Raw genomic sequence first — 17498 nt, 5'->3', positions numbered from 1 at the left:
CCGATATCGCAGTAAACGTCACAAAGAGGACCATGAATTTCGACCGGGGAAGGAAAGAAAGTTTTTCCGGAAAAGTTTTACTTACTGCCCTGGTCGGTCATCGATTACTGGACTTGATTTTGTAGGAAAAGCATTAAAACTGAAGTCTTAAAATTTGGGGAAAGGTTTTTGCACTTATTTATTGACAATCAATTAATAAGTTAAATTGTTAGACTATAAACGGAATGTCATTTAAGAAACGAAGTGAACTTTACGAACAATAAGCAACACTGTTGTTCATCGAAATTTATTTGAGCTTTGGAAAAAGCGGACACATCTGTTTCTGATGACTTTTATAACAAAGATTTTACTTAATTTAGAGCAAATCATTCCAAAGCAGGAGATTTACTAATTGATTTCATTATACATAACAGCTTATAGATCCAAAATCTTATTCAGAAATGTTTCCAACCACTCGTGTCACCCCAAATATGGGTGACGCTTTTATACGCTTACGATACAACACGAAGAAGTGTTGTTTCATTTTGTTGCGGATACAATAGAACTAGCTCGGTATTATTATTTAAGAAAGTAAAATAAAACATTAATTTTAAACATTTATAAACAAGTTTTATAGATTCATAATATACATAAATAAAAATATCTATGTTTTACGTTTTATGTCGTACGACATTAAATGAATCTCTCCGCATCCGGACGGTAGTTTTGGAATGCATGTGAATATTTTATGAAATATTAAATTATTTTTTTCGTTTATTTCATTAAATTTCCACATATTTCTTCGTGTTTTTATTAATTAATTTCGCTAAATTTTTCGAATCCCAAATTTAAAAACCCTAGTTGTGTTTTACTCAATTGTAGTTGTGTTTTACATCTATTGCGCCTGATGTCTCCGGAGAGATTTATTTTTGCGATAATCAATAATTGTCCATAATTTCATAGAAGCTTTCTATTTATATTAAAGTAATGATTTATACTATTAAAAATACTTTAACGCTCTTTTTCCCAAGAAACGCATGCAAAACTGTCGATTGTTGATAATTTCCGAGAGTCGACATTTCGAGCCCGCAGGAAACCTGACTGATTCACACTGAGCACCGAACGAGTTTAACATTAAGCCAATTTAAGCTTAATTAACTGAATGGAACATTAGCATTAACTTCAGTTGAAACAACATTACAACAAATCAAGCCTGATTGTATACAACATTAACGACGTTTTGCGTATGTGTCTGTCATACAACAACAGAAAAAAAACATTACTTTGTTCCATTCCTTGTGAAATCAACATGGAAAAAGTACCAACGAAAAAAAAGACCAAATAGACTTGAAAATGGTTAGCCCATACCGTACTTTAAAATAAAGCATCCTTCAACCGAGTTGGTCAAATTTCTCCCAAATCATTATGCGTCTTCCACCCAACCCCCCTTACAGCTGCACACACAGACAAACTCCCAGCACGAACTGATTAACATTGTGGATGTCAAATTCAGTCAAAAACTCCACTCGCACTCGCATTGCAAAAAGAACTTTAATCGTGTAATCAACCAGCAAACGGTTAACAAACTAGCCGCAGTCATTTTCATGCCCTGCTCACGCGTCCCACCACCACCCGTCGTCACCAGAGTCTTGCCCAAAACTCACGGAAACTGTCGTTTAATTCGGGTAATTTTCATTAAATTCTTTTTGTCTCTTCATCCCACAAAAACTCCTCGGCGGTCTCCTCCTCGCGTTATGCTCCCTGGGTCGTTGATGGAACATTTCACCCACCCAGCCTCTTGCTTCTAGTCCCCCCGGCCGGATTGCAGGAAATTGTTCTTATCGCATTCACCCCAAAGGCGCTAAAACTTTCCATCCAACCTTGCCCCACCCGGCCAAGGTCCGCCAAAAAGGAATATTATTACGACGTCTTTTCGTCGGCTGCTGCTGCGTTGGCCAGGAAGATTGCAGAGGCACCGAATAATGCCGAAGGTGTCTTGAAACATCGCACATCCCCCCTTTCTTCTCGCTCTTGGTGATTGGACACCAGGCGGCACACAAACAACAACAAGCCGGGCCGAGAAGAGTCTTTGGTTGGTGCTGCCACTGAATATCGGAGATAATTTTATGCAGATAAGTATCTTTTAATTTAAGCCCAGCGTTCCCGAAAATTTTGCACAAGTAAATTCATTAAGGAAAGATCTCCACACCGAGCCGGGCCGGGTATGGTGTGGTAACGCCTTATATACATCATCAGCGGGGCCGAAAGGCTGCACCGTTTTCCGGCAAGACATTTCCGTCCCGCTCGATGGGTCGACGGAGATAAGAGCAAAATGTTTTGCACTTTCTTCGGGGAACACCGGAAATGTTCTTTCCCTGGGACACCCGGTGGAGTCTGCCTAACGATGGACGAAACATCAGTAGCGTAGAGTAAAGTCCTTTTCTGGGGAAGGTTTTCTTCGTGCCGGTTCGGAAAGAACACCACAGCTTCTCTGCTTTGCCGGCGGCAACTTTGATCTCAATTACTCTGTCCACCCGTAGCCACGTCGAGTACGGTAGTACACCGAGGCCGGTACGATCAGATCAACGCGTTCATACGCTGTCGGAAGTGTTGTTGCTTCTCGTGCTGTGTTCCCCGTGTACCGACATCGAATAAAACAAAACAAATTCGAAGACTTGGGGCATCGGCAATGTTTGGTGCGCTATACACTTCTGGTGAATAAAACTTTTTTATTTCACCACTCTCGCGTCGTCTGAAGCCTCTCGGTTGTAACATCTTCACTACGGCCCCATCATCAAGTGCATTACAAATACTTTCCACGGATCCTTATGTTTTCCTCCTTCAAACTTTCCACCTCACAGTGTTGGAGGTTGGTGGTGGGGCGAGAGCTCGGAACGGCTTAAACAGGGGGGGGTTTGGAATTTAGCAAGAGGTGCTCAAATTAAATTAAATATTTCATCCATTTTCCAACCGAGGTTCGCGCGAAAAACAACGTGCCTCTTGTTGCCGACATCTCTCTCTCTCTCTCTCAGTCGCCCTGCACTTAAGCGAACTCCAAAAAGGGAAGGTGTTTTAGGGATGAGAAAACCAGAAAAAAAAGTTAATCTGATTGATGTCAACGAAATGACATTGTTAAATTAATTAGCGCGTTACGAAGGGTAAACTAGACTTTCACTTCCATCTTAAGATTGGGAAGAGATTCGTGGAAAAGTTTCCTTCACAGCAGAAGGAGTTTGGCTTCAGGTATTGGTAGACTATCAACGTATAGAAAAGATTTGTATTAAAATCAGATATTTATGGCTGAAGATGGATATCTTAGTGTTAGGTAATTCAGGTTTAGATTCATTAATCTGAATGAATCTTGGAACTGGATGAATAAAACTGAATCTCTATTCCAAAGATTCATGAATCCTCGAATATTATGGACCCTCAGAGATTCATGAATCTTCGAGACTCCTTCGAGAAAAAATTCTCATACATTCATCAGAGATTATATATGAATCATATGAATCATCAGAGATTCATAAATCATCAGAAATTCATAAATCCGCAGCAATTCATATATCCTCATACATTCATAAATCATTATGAGATTCATAAATCATCAGAAATTCATAAATCATTAGAGATTCATAAATCCTCAGAGATTCATGAATCCTCAAAATAACAATCTCCTACTCTTATATTATCGAAAACACAAATTGTAATCTATTGCACAAAGCTACAGATTTCGGATACTTGCTAGCAGTGCTAACAATATCTTAATTTGTATAAAACATCTTATTTTAGATGCGAAAATCATAAAAACACGCCAAAAGATTCATGAATCTCCAGAATCTCGAGGATTCATGAATCTTATGAGAATCGATTCATCATTTGAATGACTCCTCGTTAAAGATTCATATGAATGACTCTTCGCAAAAGATTCATTAAGCACAACACTAGGATATATGCATTAATGGAAACTTTTTGAAATTGAAAATAATTTTTGAACAACTAAATATTGGAAACCAAAAGTATCTTCAACTACCACCACCTTTATGACTCATTAAAAAGCAGAAGAAAAAAAGTTTTATAGCAACTTTATAGGAAGTCTTAAATCGGTCATAATATGAATTGTGATAATGTATTTCACTAAAGCGAAATCTTTTGGTGACATTGCGTTATATCGGAATATTTAATGATATCAAATGAGAACACCGAAATTTCGTGTTCTGAGATATCAAACATTAATGATGGCTTTGAGCGTTGAGGGAATCTCCATTACTTGGAACTGCGTGAGACTGTTTCAAATAAGACATTGAATGTCATTAAAAAAAATATTTAAAGTAAATAATTGGTCCAAATTTTTCAGCCAAAGTGCATTTGCATTGCATTCTTTTATAATTTTCAAATGATTAAATAAGAAATACATAAAGTGTTGCTTACCTTGTATCGTTGGGCTTATGAACAGTGCTATAAGCGTCGTTACTAGCACCAGGTAATCCATGTTTGATCAGTGGAATCTTTAATTCCACTCAGCGGCAAACACTAGCGTCAACTTTAACTATTCCCTATATCAAGCACATTTGCGCACACCAACTTTGCTGCTACAACACACAGAACAACAGCATAAACACTACTCTCAACGAAACACACACACACACGATCACTCACACGCGATCTCACTTTTCGTTGCAATATTGTATCATTATCGATTATAGGCAATTTTCTTCACAACACACCCATAACAACAACAGAAAAACGCCCTGCCATTTCCGTCGGTTTACGGTTTAGAATATTTTCACACTTCCCTTTTTTTTCTTCTTTCTCTCGCTCGCCACAATATTACCATACTTAGCACCTTTGCACAACATAAAACACGTCACGCTCACACACACACACGAGCGTGTTTCACCTGCCGTTAAATATTTAGTGTTAAATATTTTCCACTCTTTTTTCCACCTCGCTTTTCGATGGGATTGTTTTGCTATGCGGTGTCGTCGTGTCGTGTCGTTAGCGATCCTCACTCATCATTATCATATGTTTTATGCTTTTTTTATTTTCAAACGAACAGACAAACGAGAGGTCCTAGGCCGGTTGGTGTGCGTTGAAAATACAACGCCGCGTGTATCCTTGCGTTCATCATCTTCCAGCATCAACGCGCACATCAAAAGGCGACCCGCAAAACATTGTTGTGTGTCTGCTGAATTCGACACCTCTCGAGCATTCCGCAGCCCAGCCGAAAACCCGTTGGGGTATATCTCCCGCTCCCTAATTGGACCTGGAGGGCGCTTTGTTGGTTTGGGTTTCTCTTTTTTGTCCTAAGATGTATGTGAACGGAGACGCGACACGATGCGTGATAGGGTAACGAATTTGTTTACCAATTATTTCCTTCTATTTACACAAGTTCTGTGTTCCCTCTATTCTCTTTTCTGAGAAAATCCTTTTGCTTGCCGACACCGCGCCGTGGAAGATATGACAGGAACTCTGGAAGAGATGGAGAATAAAAAAACGAGATCAGTTTATTATGGTGCTTAGATATGTAAATCACACGTTTTCAATTCTTATATTCATTTTGTTGGAAAGAGTAGCTTGAAATTCATTATTTAATGCTACAGTAGCATTATTCCGCTGCTATCGATTAACATATGAAATGTTCGTCCAAACTGGAGGAGTTACCACCTGGAATGTTGAGGTTGAATTTTTATTTGTTTATTTTACGCAAACCTCGCATCTCGCGCAAACCAATAATTTGCTAACCCTGTGCAAGATGATAGTGGTGGAGTTGAAATTCAAACGAATTCTATCCAAATGATTGCAAATAAAGTCGTGAGCTTGCGCACCCGCGTTAAAGATCAAACACGCAAAGGCCAATCAGAGCTTCCAGGCGTAAGGCTGCATTTTACCAATAAGGAAACAACACACTCCAGCACAGCGAGAGGGTGATTTTACAATTGCCAATCCGGCTGTGCTTAAATGCTAAAGTTTAGATTGTGCGGGAGAGATCGTCGGCAGCGTAAAATAGCAAACCCCGGTACCGTCGCCACCAATCGACAGATTTTCACCCTGCGGCGTTTCGGAGCAGAGTTGGAAGCTACCCATATCAGCAAAGGTTGCGCGACTTGACCGTACTGCCTCCTCCCTATCGCTGCTACCAAAACCAAAGCTAGAGCATTCCCTCGGGGGCTTATGATTGTTGCCACCTTCTTTTCGCGTAGAGGGTGTGTTTGGGGGTGCCAATTTCGTTGTGCATACGGAATAATTTCACAAAATTTATGTATCACGATTTGTTCATATATTACAACCTCTAGAACACACGTTTTTTTCCTCTCTCTATGCTCCAGGTATTTAGATAGTTCAATATCCTCCAATATTTCAACTCAACACCACATGCGTTACCAAATGTGTAGCAATACACGTGGAGACATTTAGTTCTTCGTCGTTTAATCCACACTCTGGTGGATGGAATTTAAACATCGTGAGGCCCCTTCAACTATAACCGAATATAGATGATCTACTCCAAGACTATCGTCCCCATCTTATGTAGATGAAGAGTCGAGCATCTTAAAAATCTTTGTTCTGACTGGACCTAGACTCATTATGCTAGGAGATCCTTGAAGATTCGGCAATCCTTGGCATATTCCTCAGATTTTGACGATCTTAAAAATCTTGATCATTAAGCTCAGGGCCTTTACGACTTCCACATTATATTGCTTCCTAAGAAGGTTTCTTGGCGATTGAGGGATCAACCAAAAAGGAAATTTTGTTTGCTTATAGAACTCACTCTGTGGTCAATTGAAGAAGTTGCCAACTCCTGCAAAAAGTATCACGCTAGACTGAAAGTAGCGCTTTATTCTGGACTGGAGCTTGACTCATTATGTCAGGAGATCCTTGAAGAACATTTCAGACAAACGTTGTGCTGAAGATCGGTAATTCTTGCCATATTCCTCAGATTTCGACGATCTTGAAAATCTTGATCAATAAGCTCAGTGCCTTTACGACTTCCAACATTATATTGATTCCTAAGAAGGTTCCTTTACGATTCACGATCAACGAAAAGGAAATTTTGTTTGCGTATAGAACTCACTCCTCTGTGGTCGATTGAAGAAATTGCCGACTCCTGCAAAAAGTATCACGCCAGACAGAAAGTAGCGCTTTGTTCTGGACTGGACCTTGACTCATTATGTCAGGAGATCCTTGAAGAACATTTCATATAAATGTTGCGCTGATATTCGACAATCCTTCCTTCGGCAATTCCTCAGATTTGGACGATCTTAAAAATCTTGATCATTAAGCTCAGCGCCTTTACGACTTCCTCATTGCTTCCTAAGAAGGTTCCTTTGCGATTGACGATCAACGAAAAAGTAAATTTTGTTTGCTTATAGAACTCACTCTGTGATTGATTGAAGAAGTTGCCAACTCCTGCAAAAAGTACCACGCCAGACTTTGTTCTGACTGGATCTTGACTCATTATGTCAGGAGATCCTTGAAGAATATTCCAGATAAATGTTTGGATAAATATTTCAGATAAAACGGCAACCCTTGCCATATTTGTCAGACTTCGACATACATATTTATATACGGCTCTCCTCTTCAGATTCTAGGCAAAGACGTATTTCTGAGGAGGCTTATGGGTATAAACGGATTAAAGTATAACTACCCTATATAATGTTTCAATCTATTCTACAAATACCCGAATGAATTCCCCTTTCTTTAATATTCCACAACTCCGAAAGAATATACAATATTCAGCGAAGAAGAACAAAGAATTCTAATTTTGAAAAATCCTCCTTCAAACGGACGTCGTCCAAAGTGTGATGGACCAGTCCAGAAATTCAAAATAACACTTCTGCCCTGCCAAAAATAACAAAACCAACCATATGCTCCGGCGTTCCGGTCGATTTAAAACGACGGACTTTTCCAAACAATTTTGAATTTGCTGTGTTCTTTCACAGCTGTGTGTGAGCGGAGGAGGTTCGCTCGTCAAAGTCAGAACCGAAATAAAACACCACAAAAGGATTATCATTTCACGGTCAGAGAGGTCAAACAGGCGCGGGAGGAGTTGTTAGCAAAGGTTATTTTAGCTCGGTAATAAAATTCTTCCGTAGAAGGGCGAGTGCGTGAAACATTGAAATCCAAGTGATAGGAATGTTTCATCCGTTACTGTGCGCTGTACAAAATGCAACAAACTCCACTGAAGTTGTGCAAAATGTTATTTTGTTTTTGTATAAAACAAGAGCACCGTCTTAATATATTTCCTCACATGTCACAGAGCGAGGTTCGGGTTGGTTCACTTGGACATATTGCCGAAGAAAAATCGTTTCCTTTATCTTGACCACAAACGCATACGCACACTTGTAAGCTCAAGAGAGTCCCAACCCAAAAATGGGTTACCCATCGGTTGGCACATGCCCTGCGGGCGGCAGGTCGGTGGTAGAATCTTGTTTAAATTGTGTGTCTTCGCTTCCTCCGTTGTTTTTCCCTTTCTCATTTCTCATTTCATTTTGAGCGTGTTCCTTTATAGTTTACACCGTCCGGCAACGGAAACATATGGTAACGCTGCCACCGATTATTTTTAATGGTTCTAACCAGAGTTGAGAAGAATTTCATTGACGATATGCTGGTGCCGCGTCTCGGTATGGTATGGTCATATGCATTCACACACAGAAACAGGCAAACTCCAGAGGAAGAACGAACAAACCGACGTTTTAAACCGTCACCACGCTGCTCCGGTCCCAAATTCACACAAAACCCGAAAGAAAAACGATTCAGTTTATTCTTTTCTGTGCCCGTGCGAGGGGTTTCGCTCTGCGGTAAGCCATATTGGAAGGAAACACGAATAACGACCGATTCTCTCGCGCTTAAATGTGACCGTGGGGTACGTTTTAATAAACAATCGCATAAATTTCCTACCAACTTGTAGCGGGGATCGTTCAAACCCGCGCTCTTGCAATCACGTGGTGGCTGCTACCAGAAGAAACACGCCGATTAGAGGTCGTACTCCTTGGGGTCTTTTTCTTTCCGATCGGCCCCTAACCTCCCCGAAAAGAGGTGCGAAAGAATCTTCATAAACGCCACTTTTTCATGAATTACTACGACACATCGGATCGTTCTCCCGGGATCGATGTCGTTTGTTTCCGACGGTGAGCCTGAGGAAAATTTTTCACCCAACGAGATTTTACTGTTTTTCATTTAAAATTACTACCACCGCGACCACAAGAAGCCTCCGCGCAAACATTGGCTTCCCGTTGAGAATATAATTGATTTTTAATAACACATTAGATTCCACACCACATGTGCTTCCACTGGAGGCTCAGCCGTTTGAAGTTTTGAGTTATTTTCTTTAATTTTATGTCATAAGATTTGTCATTATTTTAAAACCCCTTTTTGCTTTCGGTGGCCATTTCGTAGCGAGTGAGGCGAGGCTTACGTGCATCACATTATTGCTGAATATGCCAGAAGTAAGAAAGTAATAAAATTTTATTACCAAGACTCGTCGGGGTTGAATAAATTTGTACAAGCTGGTTTTCATAGCGACACACGCGCCTTAATGTAATAAATTTTATTTCTGACAAAGACAAGAAAATATTCCATTGCATTTGATACACTCTACAAAAAAAGGAAGAGAAAACATTTGACTGTATTGTGAGATGAATCACAACAATTTGGTAGTGATATGATGAGGAAGATTCTGTAGGATTCACAAGTTTACTTATTATGGATTTGTTTCATTAATTGCTGAATAATTATTTGTGTTTTCTTTAGAATGGAGTACATATTACACACAGTCCCCGAGATACGCTATTATAACGGACCACCTATAACCCGGGAAAATCCGCGTAAGTCGAATCCTGGTACAATTTTGTTTATACTTCAAAGTCACAGAGTCGACTTCCTTTTCTGCGACTTAATTTATTCACCGAATTTGGTGATTTTTAGAAATATCAGATTTAGACAGTAAAATATGTTAGAATGAAATCTTTTATAAGTCAAAAAAAAGTATTTTCGACCAATTTTCAACCTTTTTGTTTAGATGTTGTGCTATAAATTAGCGCAGCCGTCAAATTTCCAAAAAAAAAACGGCGTATAAAAGGAACCGCGTATTCTCGAGGATACAGTACAGTAAAGAGCGAGAGAGAGGAGAATAGAGTTCATTCCTGTAGTTCATTTCCTAAAAAATATTCATGCGTTTAAGTCATTCACTTCAATTCTAAGTCTTCTTTCGACTCCAAAAATAGAATTTATTCCAACAAAAATCTAATTAAATTTTCCGCAATCGTTAGAAAAGAGACATTCAAGAAACAAATCATATTCCAACTTTGAATTATTTTATACCTAACTAACTAAACAAGCACGTGTCTAGGTAAATTGAATAAAATAAGCCCCCCACGCTTATATCATAAAGATTTTGCGATAAAACTAAACGAAATTCATCAAAAGAACCAAACAAAAAATAATCACGATAAATAAACCAGGTTTATGGATATCGGTTCCCGAAAACCCAAGTACCACATAACCAAATAAACCCAAAGTCTCCCTATTTTACCGGGGACCGCCGAGACACTTAATATCTACCTGTGCCCTCTCCACCCCCCAAAACAACAGCTCACAAAAAGGACCAAAAACCAACATCCTGAGCGAAAAATGGTTTTATCCTTCAAATTGGCGTTAAATTGAATCAACAAGGAATGTTTGCATTCAATTTTTTTTTTTGCTCGCTACTTCACTCACTTTCGGTGTGGTTCGTTTTTGCCATCCACATTGGGAAATTAGATTTGCTTAACGATCTTCTGCAACCCCCCTCCCCCACTCACATTTTGGCCACAGAGACTTTCTTCTCATAGCCCGGAAGGGAATTTTAAAACGTCAGCAACAACAAAATAAACAGGACGACTTCAACCAAAAAAAAACCCCTGGGCCTTAATTCTACTGGGCCGCGAAGAAGCCAGGGATTCTTCGGTAAATAGCCGCGGGAGGGACACGCAAAAAAACACCAGCAAAACCAATCCGAGAGGGTCGCACACTTTGTTTGCTGTCCTTTTATTTTGATGTTCTCTTTGGCGGCTTCTGAATGATGGGCCTTCGAGAAAATGATCTCTGAAGTGTGTTTGTGTTTCACTTTTAAGGTGATTTCGGTATTACGGGCGGGAAGATTTCGATGCTTCCCAGGAAGTGATAGCCAAGACGTACCACGGGTCGCTGTGGTCCCTTTTGCTGCTATCGCTAACGCCAAGTAAATTCTCGGCACCTGTGACTCCATTAATCACACTCTCGAATCTCCAAATGCATAACACGACCGGAGCATCAAGCAAGCGCGTCGATATAGGCGCTCAGGAAATTAATGGATTTTGGAAGACATCTCTTGTCCACAAAAACCTGTTCGGCTTCAAGGTTTGCTTGAAGGGTTCTGAGAGGTACATTACTCAACATCCCGGGGCTTGGTGACAGCAGTCGCGAGGAACATCATCGCCTCGTAAGCGTAAAGCAGTTTAACGCAGCCACCAAGTAAATTTCCATCAGATAAATGCACTCGAGCATAGTGAGAGCTCCGTTAACTGAAAGTCGTATAAAAAACTGCCATCATCACGCGTAAGGAACACTTTTGCTGGACACTTATGGTCATAAGCGTCGCCATAAAAATGCACATTGGTTTAACCTGTTAGTTATGCTGCTCCCATTACAGGAGACACCATTCTAAGCGTTCCGTCGTGTCGTAAATCGAAGGGAAATGAGCTTTCCTTCCATCCCTTCCGGAATAATATAACCCAAGAACGCTGCAGCAAGCTTCCACCATAAGAATGGAGAACCATTTTCGCCAAAGCATACGTTAAATCCCTTACTTAGTAACTTTATTTTAATTGCCCTCTCCAACACACTATCGTGATCCCCCCCCTTTTTCCCACCTTCATCATTGCCGCATATACCTGAGGCCTTAAAGTAAGAGAATATCATTTACATTTCCTTTCTGCTTTTTTGCTACCTTTCCCCACACTGCGCTAGCACCAGATACCTCCTTTAACCATTGCTCAGTTCTCAAAGCCACTCGAAATAAACGGTGGATCAAAGACCGGGGCACGATCAATTCTAGTCATCCTTTACCTTTTCGCTAGAGCTTAACGAAGAGTCGTCCCGCCCGGGGACCGGGGCCCTTTCACTATCGGGGCCGAAAGGGAACCGAAAAACTAAAGCACGAACTGCTGCTGCGAACTAACTACTCCCACAATAAAGAACACACAGCGCACACATATGGCATTGCAAAGCGGTGCTCTTATCTTGGGAACAATTTTTCCACATTTTTGTCCTAAGTGGATTGGTGAGTCTCCGCCACACTCACCACCCGGATACGGCGCCATCTTCAAGTTACGAGATTGCTGCTCAAGCACTGCGCCACCTTTTCCCTTGGACACACGTTGACGATGAGTCTCTCAACGGTCTGAAGAAGTGCCATCTTTCATCATCGCCGTGTGTCTGCTCCGTCTGGATCTTCCACACATACGAGGACACACACTGCGTAGTTTTGTGCGGACCCGGTCGGATTCTGAAAATACGTGAAATAAAATACCTATCTATCCTTACGCTCGCACTTGCCGCGCCCCTATCTATTTCCGTTATCTTACCTTCGCTTCTACCGATTGGGCACATAAAACCTAATGACGCCTTTCACAGTAAGCCAAGGAAGGTTTCATCTATTTTTCCCTCACATTCAAGGTAGAACTGCTGCTTTCTCCACCGACGAGAGACGATATAACCATCGGGGAATCCTTTTGGACGCGTAACCCCTCTCTCCCGGGGTAGATATTGTTCGGTTGCCGACACCAAACCCTTGGCATGAAATACTAGCGCGCCTGGGTCGGCGATACGAGCAAAAGGATCGTGTGTGTGTGTTTGTGTCCTGAAAATGGTGAAATCCTTCATCATTGGTTCGGGCACGTTTCTAAAACACGGAGTTGCAGCGCGTCTTCAATCTTATAAGACATAATCGTTACCTTCCACAGGGTTCTAAGAGTCAAGCCGGCAAGCGAAGATGCGATAAGCAGTATTGGAAGTTTCCATTAACTTTCTCGGATGCCAATGGTACCACCTTCCACAATTTTCTTCGGGTTAAGCACAGGGTATCAGGTGTGGCCAGAATGATATGAACTCCACCTTCTAAACAACGTTACCCTTTCTAACTTCTACGCAACGCTCAGTTAAGATTGAGAATAAAGATATCGTTGAAATGAAACGTTCTTTTCTCTTTTAATGTTGTAGACATTAGATTACTTTCTCACTTATTGTGAATTTATCAAAAACTTTTTTAAATTCCCAGCACTGAATGTTATTGGCTAGAGAAGGGTTCTCCAAGCTGCGGCCCTCAAGAGCCTCCAAGCCTCTGTGAAAATGGCCCCCAATTAAGGTATTTTCAACTAGTGATGCACGGGTCGACTCGAACCTACCGGGTCGGAGCCATCCGTAAGCGACCCGAGTAGGTTCGAGTCGACCCGGAGGTACAAATAGATTCGGTAGGTGCAGCCTGCCATAAATGACTCCGACCAGTGGGTGCAGCGAATTCGGGTCGGAGATCGGGTCCATGTAGGTTCAAAAGATTCAATTGGTTCGGTAGGTTCGGTAGGTTCGGTAGGTTTGGTAGGTGCAAAGATTCCGGTAATTGCAAACTGCCATAGGTGACTCCGACCCTTGGGTGCAGTAAGTTCGGGTCAGAGTCGGGTCCAAGTACGTTCAGAAGATTCAATTGGTTCGGTAGGTACGCTAGGTACGGTAGGTTCGGTAGATTCGGTAGGTACAAGCTACCATAAGCGACTCCGACCAGTGAGTGCATCGTTTCCGGGTCCAAGTAGGTTCAGTAGCTTTAATAGGTTCGGTAGGTCCAGTAGGTGCAAGCTGCCATAAGCGGCTCCGACCCTTGCAGTAGGTTCATTATTTTCAATATGTTCGGTAGGTCCGGTAGGTGCAAGCTGCCACAAGCGGCTCCGACCCTTGCAGTGAGTTCGGGGGTCGGAGTCGGGTCCAAGTAGGTTCAGTAGATTTAATAGGTTCGGTAGGTTCGGTAGGTGCAAGCTACCACAAACGACTTCGACCTGTGGGTGCAGCGAGTTAGGGTCGGAGTCGGGAACAAGTAGGTTCAATAGGTTCAATAGATTCGGTAGATTCGGTAGGTTCGGTAGGTGCAAGCTACTAATAGCGTCTCCGACCTGTGGGTGCAACGAATTCGGGTCGGAGTAGGTTCTGTAAATCCAGTAACAGCCAGGTTGCAGCTCGAACCTCGCTGCACCCACAGGTCGGAGTCACTTATGGCAACTTGCACCTATCGGAATCCTTCCACCTACCGAACCTACTGAACCTACTTGGACCCGACTCCGACCGGAACACGTTGCACCCACGAGTCGGAATCGATTCCAGGTCGGGCTCGAGAAATGTATCATATGACCCACCACCAGTTTCAATCAATGCCTGAAAAGTTTGAAGAACCCCGAAGACTAGAAGAAATATCGTGAGATGCAGAGATACATGAAGTACATCAAAATGCATAACTAAGTTTTAAAAAGGATCGTTATTCTGTGTTGCAGAAATTTATTACTATTGCTAAGCCATTAAAAATGTTGCTCCTTCTCCAAAACCACTATGGTTCCACCACAAGCAGGGGAACAATTTACCTACAACAAACTAGATGGGCATCACCTATAAACCTACCTATATATTCTCCAACATAAATAATGACAAACAACAAAAAACGGGGGGAGAATAGAAAATCGATTACGTATCACATGCACCAGACACCCCCCAAACATCGGGTGGGTGGGATGTAAACACACCCGGGCGGGTTCAATCAACGGACACGGGGAACACAATAGAGCAATAGAACACGTTTGAAATAGAGAAATGTGTAACCCGAAGCAACAAGAAAAATAAAGCAATAAAGGGGGTTAATGGCCTTTTTTGACGGAAAAACGCAAGCAATGCAACGGGAGCGGGTTGAAAAAGCAGCATGGAGAATGGAAGAAAACAGCAGAAAGGGAACGGTAATCCTCTGCAGTTCCACCCCTAGAGGGAGGAATGGGGCGGCGAATCGGTTTCCGAGACCGGCCAAAAGGAAGGCACAACAAAACCCGTCACCCCGTGCGGCAGTGCGTGAATGTATGTTTTAAACATAAATAAACATAATTTACTCGTAAGCATTGAAAACGTCAAAACGATGAGCGAAGGCGTTGTTGGTAAGGCGTTTGAAGCCTCTCGTGGTCGCGGTCGCCCGGACGCATTTTACTTGGGCTGCCGCGTCTTCCTAGAGAGCGGTTTCCAGCGGTTTGATATGACACCGCAATTGAAGAAGCGTCCAACCCTCTCTCGGTGTGGCGGCCGGTGGTAAAATGATCGACGTACATTTATTTTATTATTAAATTTGAGGAACCGTTCCGTCGTGTCGCTGTCTTCTCCAGTTTTGGCTCCAACGCTTGGACGATGGCCCTACCACTGATACCGATTGTTTTGAATAGAGCGAACGAAATAAACCCATAACGCTCACACAACAATCATTCCCTATCCGTGTCTGTCCGTCTGTTTGTCCGCAACGCCGGTTGAAAGGGAGGTACGTTTTTATAGCCGATTGTGCGTGTGGTTCGAGTGATTGAAGTAAATTCAGTGGTTAACCTTAAATGGTGAGATGTGCTATAACACACACAAGGGACCATCGTCACTACAAACATCTTCAATTAAAGCACATGTTTGTTTTCAAACCTTTCGGCAATCAATTTTCCATCGCAGTGGAACGAATTGTTGGGCCTGAATAATTTCAAAACTCAGCATTAGACAACCCAGAATTTTTTTTTTTTCAAAAATTTGATACTTTTTTCTTTAAATTAAAATAAAACAAGAGCAATTTTAATTAGTACAATAAATCTCATCTTATCGAAAGTTTTTCACACCACAAAGAACAGATTTCAAACGAAATAATTAAAACCAATTAACAGCTTAAAACAATGGACTTATTTTCCGTCCGAAACAAGTAAGCAATAAAAACAAACACTTCTTTTCTGTGCCAAACAAACGCATTGCCGAGTTTACATCGTAAAGCAAAACAATTGCGTGAATATAGAGGAAATACTGTTAGACAAAACAACAAATAAAATTAAAGAAAGTGCATTGGTAAGTGAACTAATTACGTTTGCGTGAAGAAAACAATGAGAGCTTTAAGTGACCTAGAATATTAGATTAGGTGGGACGAGAGAACTGTTCGCAGATGATGTTCGTGTAATGAATTCTATGATGTGATATGAGTAACTTGAACTTATTTATTAACGAATAAAAAAATGAAACGAAAGCGCTACATAATTTCTCAATTTCTAGGGTAATGATAAGGAGTATCTTCTACAATTTAATGATCAAGTTACTCGTCCGTATAGACCAGGGTTCGTCAAAACTTTTCAGCCCGCGGGCCGCAGTTGGTTGAAACTAGCTATGAGCAAGGTGAGTAAAAGTGAGTGAGTGAGTTGAAACGTACGAGGGAGTTGCACTCACTCGTCACACGAAGTTTTAACGACTCTTTTTTGTTTTACTCACTCATGAGCGTTTACCAGTGGCCGCGGTTTGCCATTTTTGTGCGACTTGAAACGAACGACAACAACATCGTTTGACTCACTCACTCACTCACTTGTCACCAGTCGTCGGAGAATCGTTTACGAAAAGAGTATAAATGAGTGAAAATGAAACGAAAATGAACCAATACAGCTTCAAAACAAACAGCGCGTGTAACTTTTTGTGGCGATTTAAATATCTTTTTTGCATAAAGGCCAGAAGACAAAAGTTTTTGGATGGCTCTGTGTGAAATATTTGAAGTGTTCGTCGTATGGAGTATAATTAACCAAGGAATCATAATTTTACACCGTTGGGAGGTCGTCCGCTACAAATAAAATCGATTGAAAGACCCGTTTTCTTGTACGTTTGTGTAAGTCTTGTGTTGTAGCAAATTTTTATTTGACTCTCAAGAGAGTCGTTAAACGAGTTGGCTCATTATAATGACTCAATCACTCAGAGTCAACTCACCAAAAAGAGTCGTTATTGAGATCTCTAGTTGAAACTACTGTAACGTACATTAACCCGCGAGTCACGGCAATTTCTAGTGTTGAATATTAATAAACTATAACTTTAAATGATAAAAAAAATATTATAACTTTTATTTTTAAATAAGATAATCTCTTAAGATGGTAACATTAGCAAAAGTGTCGCGGGCTGTAGTTTGGAGACCCCTGGTATAGACATAGAAACTACAACAAATCCACTGGAGCCAATAGACTGGAAAGCTCTTGCTTACAAGAAACACGAGACAGCATCAGGAGCGTCATTTAAATATTAACAAATTTCCCTTAAGAACATTTACATTCCGAGCGGAATAGAAGAAGTTGGTGCCTTTCCCCCCAAAACTGAACCGGATGCTGTCCGATCGGAGTCCGTAAAATGAGGCATTTTATACGCCATGTCGCTCGAAGCAATGGGAGCACCACACACAAACACCGTTGTGTTCAGCTTTGATTACGGCAACGAGA

The 17498-nt window shown here is 41.3% G+C and overlaps 1 protein-coding gene across 1 annotated transcript in view; it reads right to left on the bottom strand.

The window, feature by feature from the left end:
* LOC128301594 (protein sax-3-like) overlaps window positions 1-17498 on the bottom strand; it is a 125626-nt gene that overhangs the window by 91985 nt on the left and 16143 nt on the right. Inside the window, exon 2 of the mRNA XM_053038166.1 lies at window positions 4408-5448. Coding sequence (XP_052894126.1) covers window positions 4408-4468 — 61 coding nt within the window. The 5' untranslated portion in view covers window positions 4469-5448. The remainder of the gene's footprint in view (window positions 1-4407; window positions 5449-17498) is intronic.

The sequence above is a fragment of the Anopheles moucheti genome, chromosome 2 (assembly GCF_943734755.1).
Source record: "Anopheles moucheti chromosome 2, idAnoMoucSN_F20_07, whole genome shotgun sequence".
Classification (NCBI taxonomy): Eukaryota; Metazoa; Arthropoda; class Insecta; order Diptera; family Culicidae; genus Anopheles; species Anopheles moucheti.
This window is presented reverse-complemented; position numbering and strand designations above follow the sequence as displayed.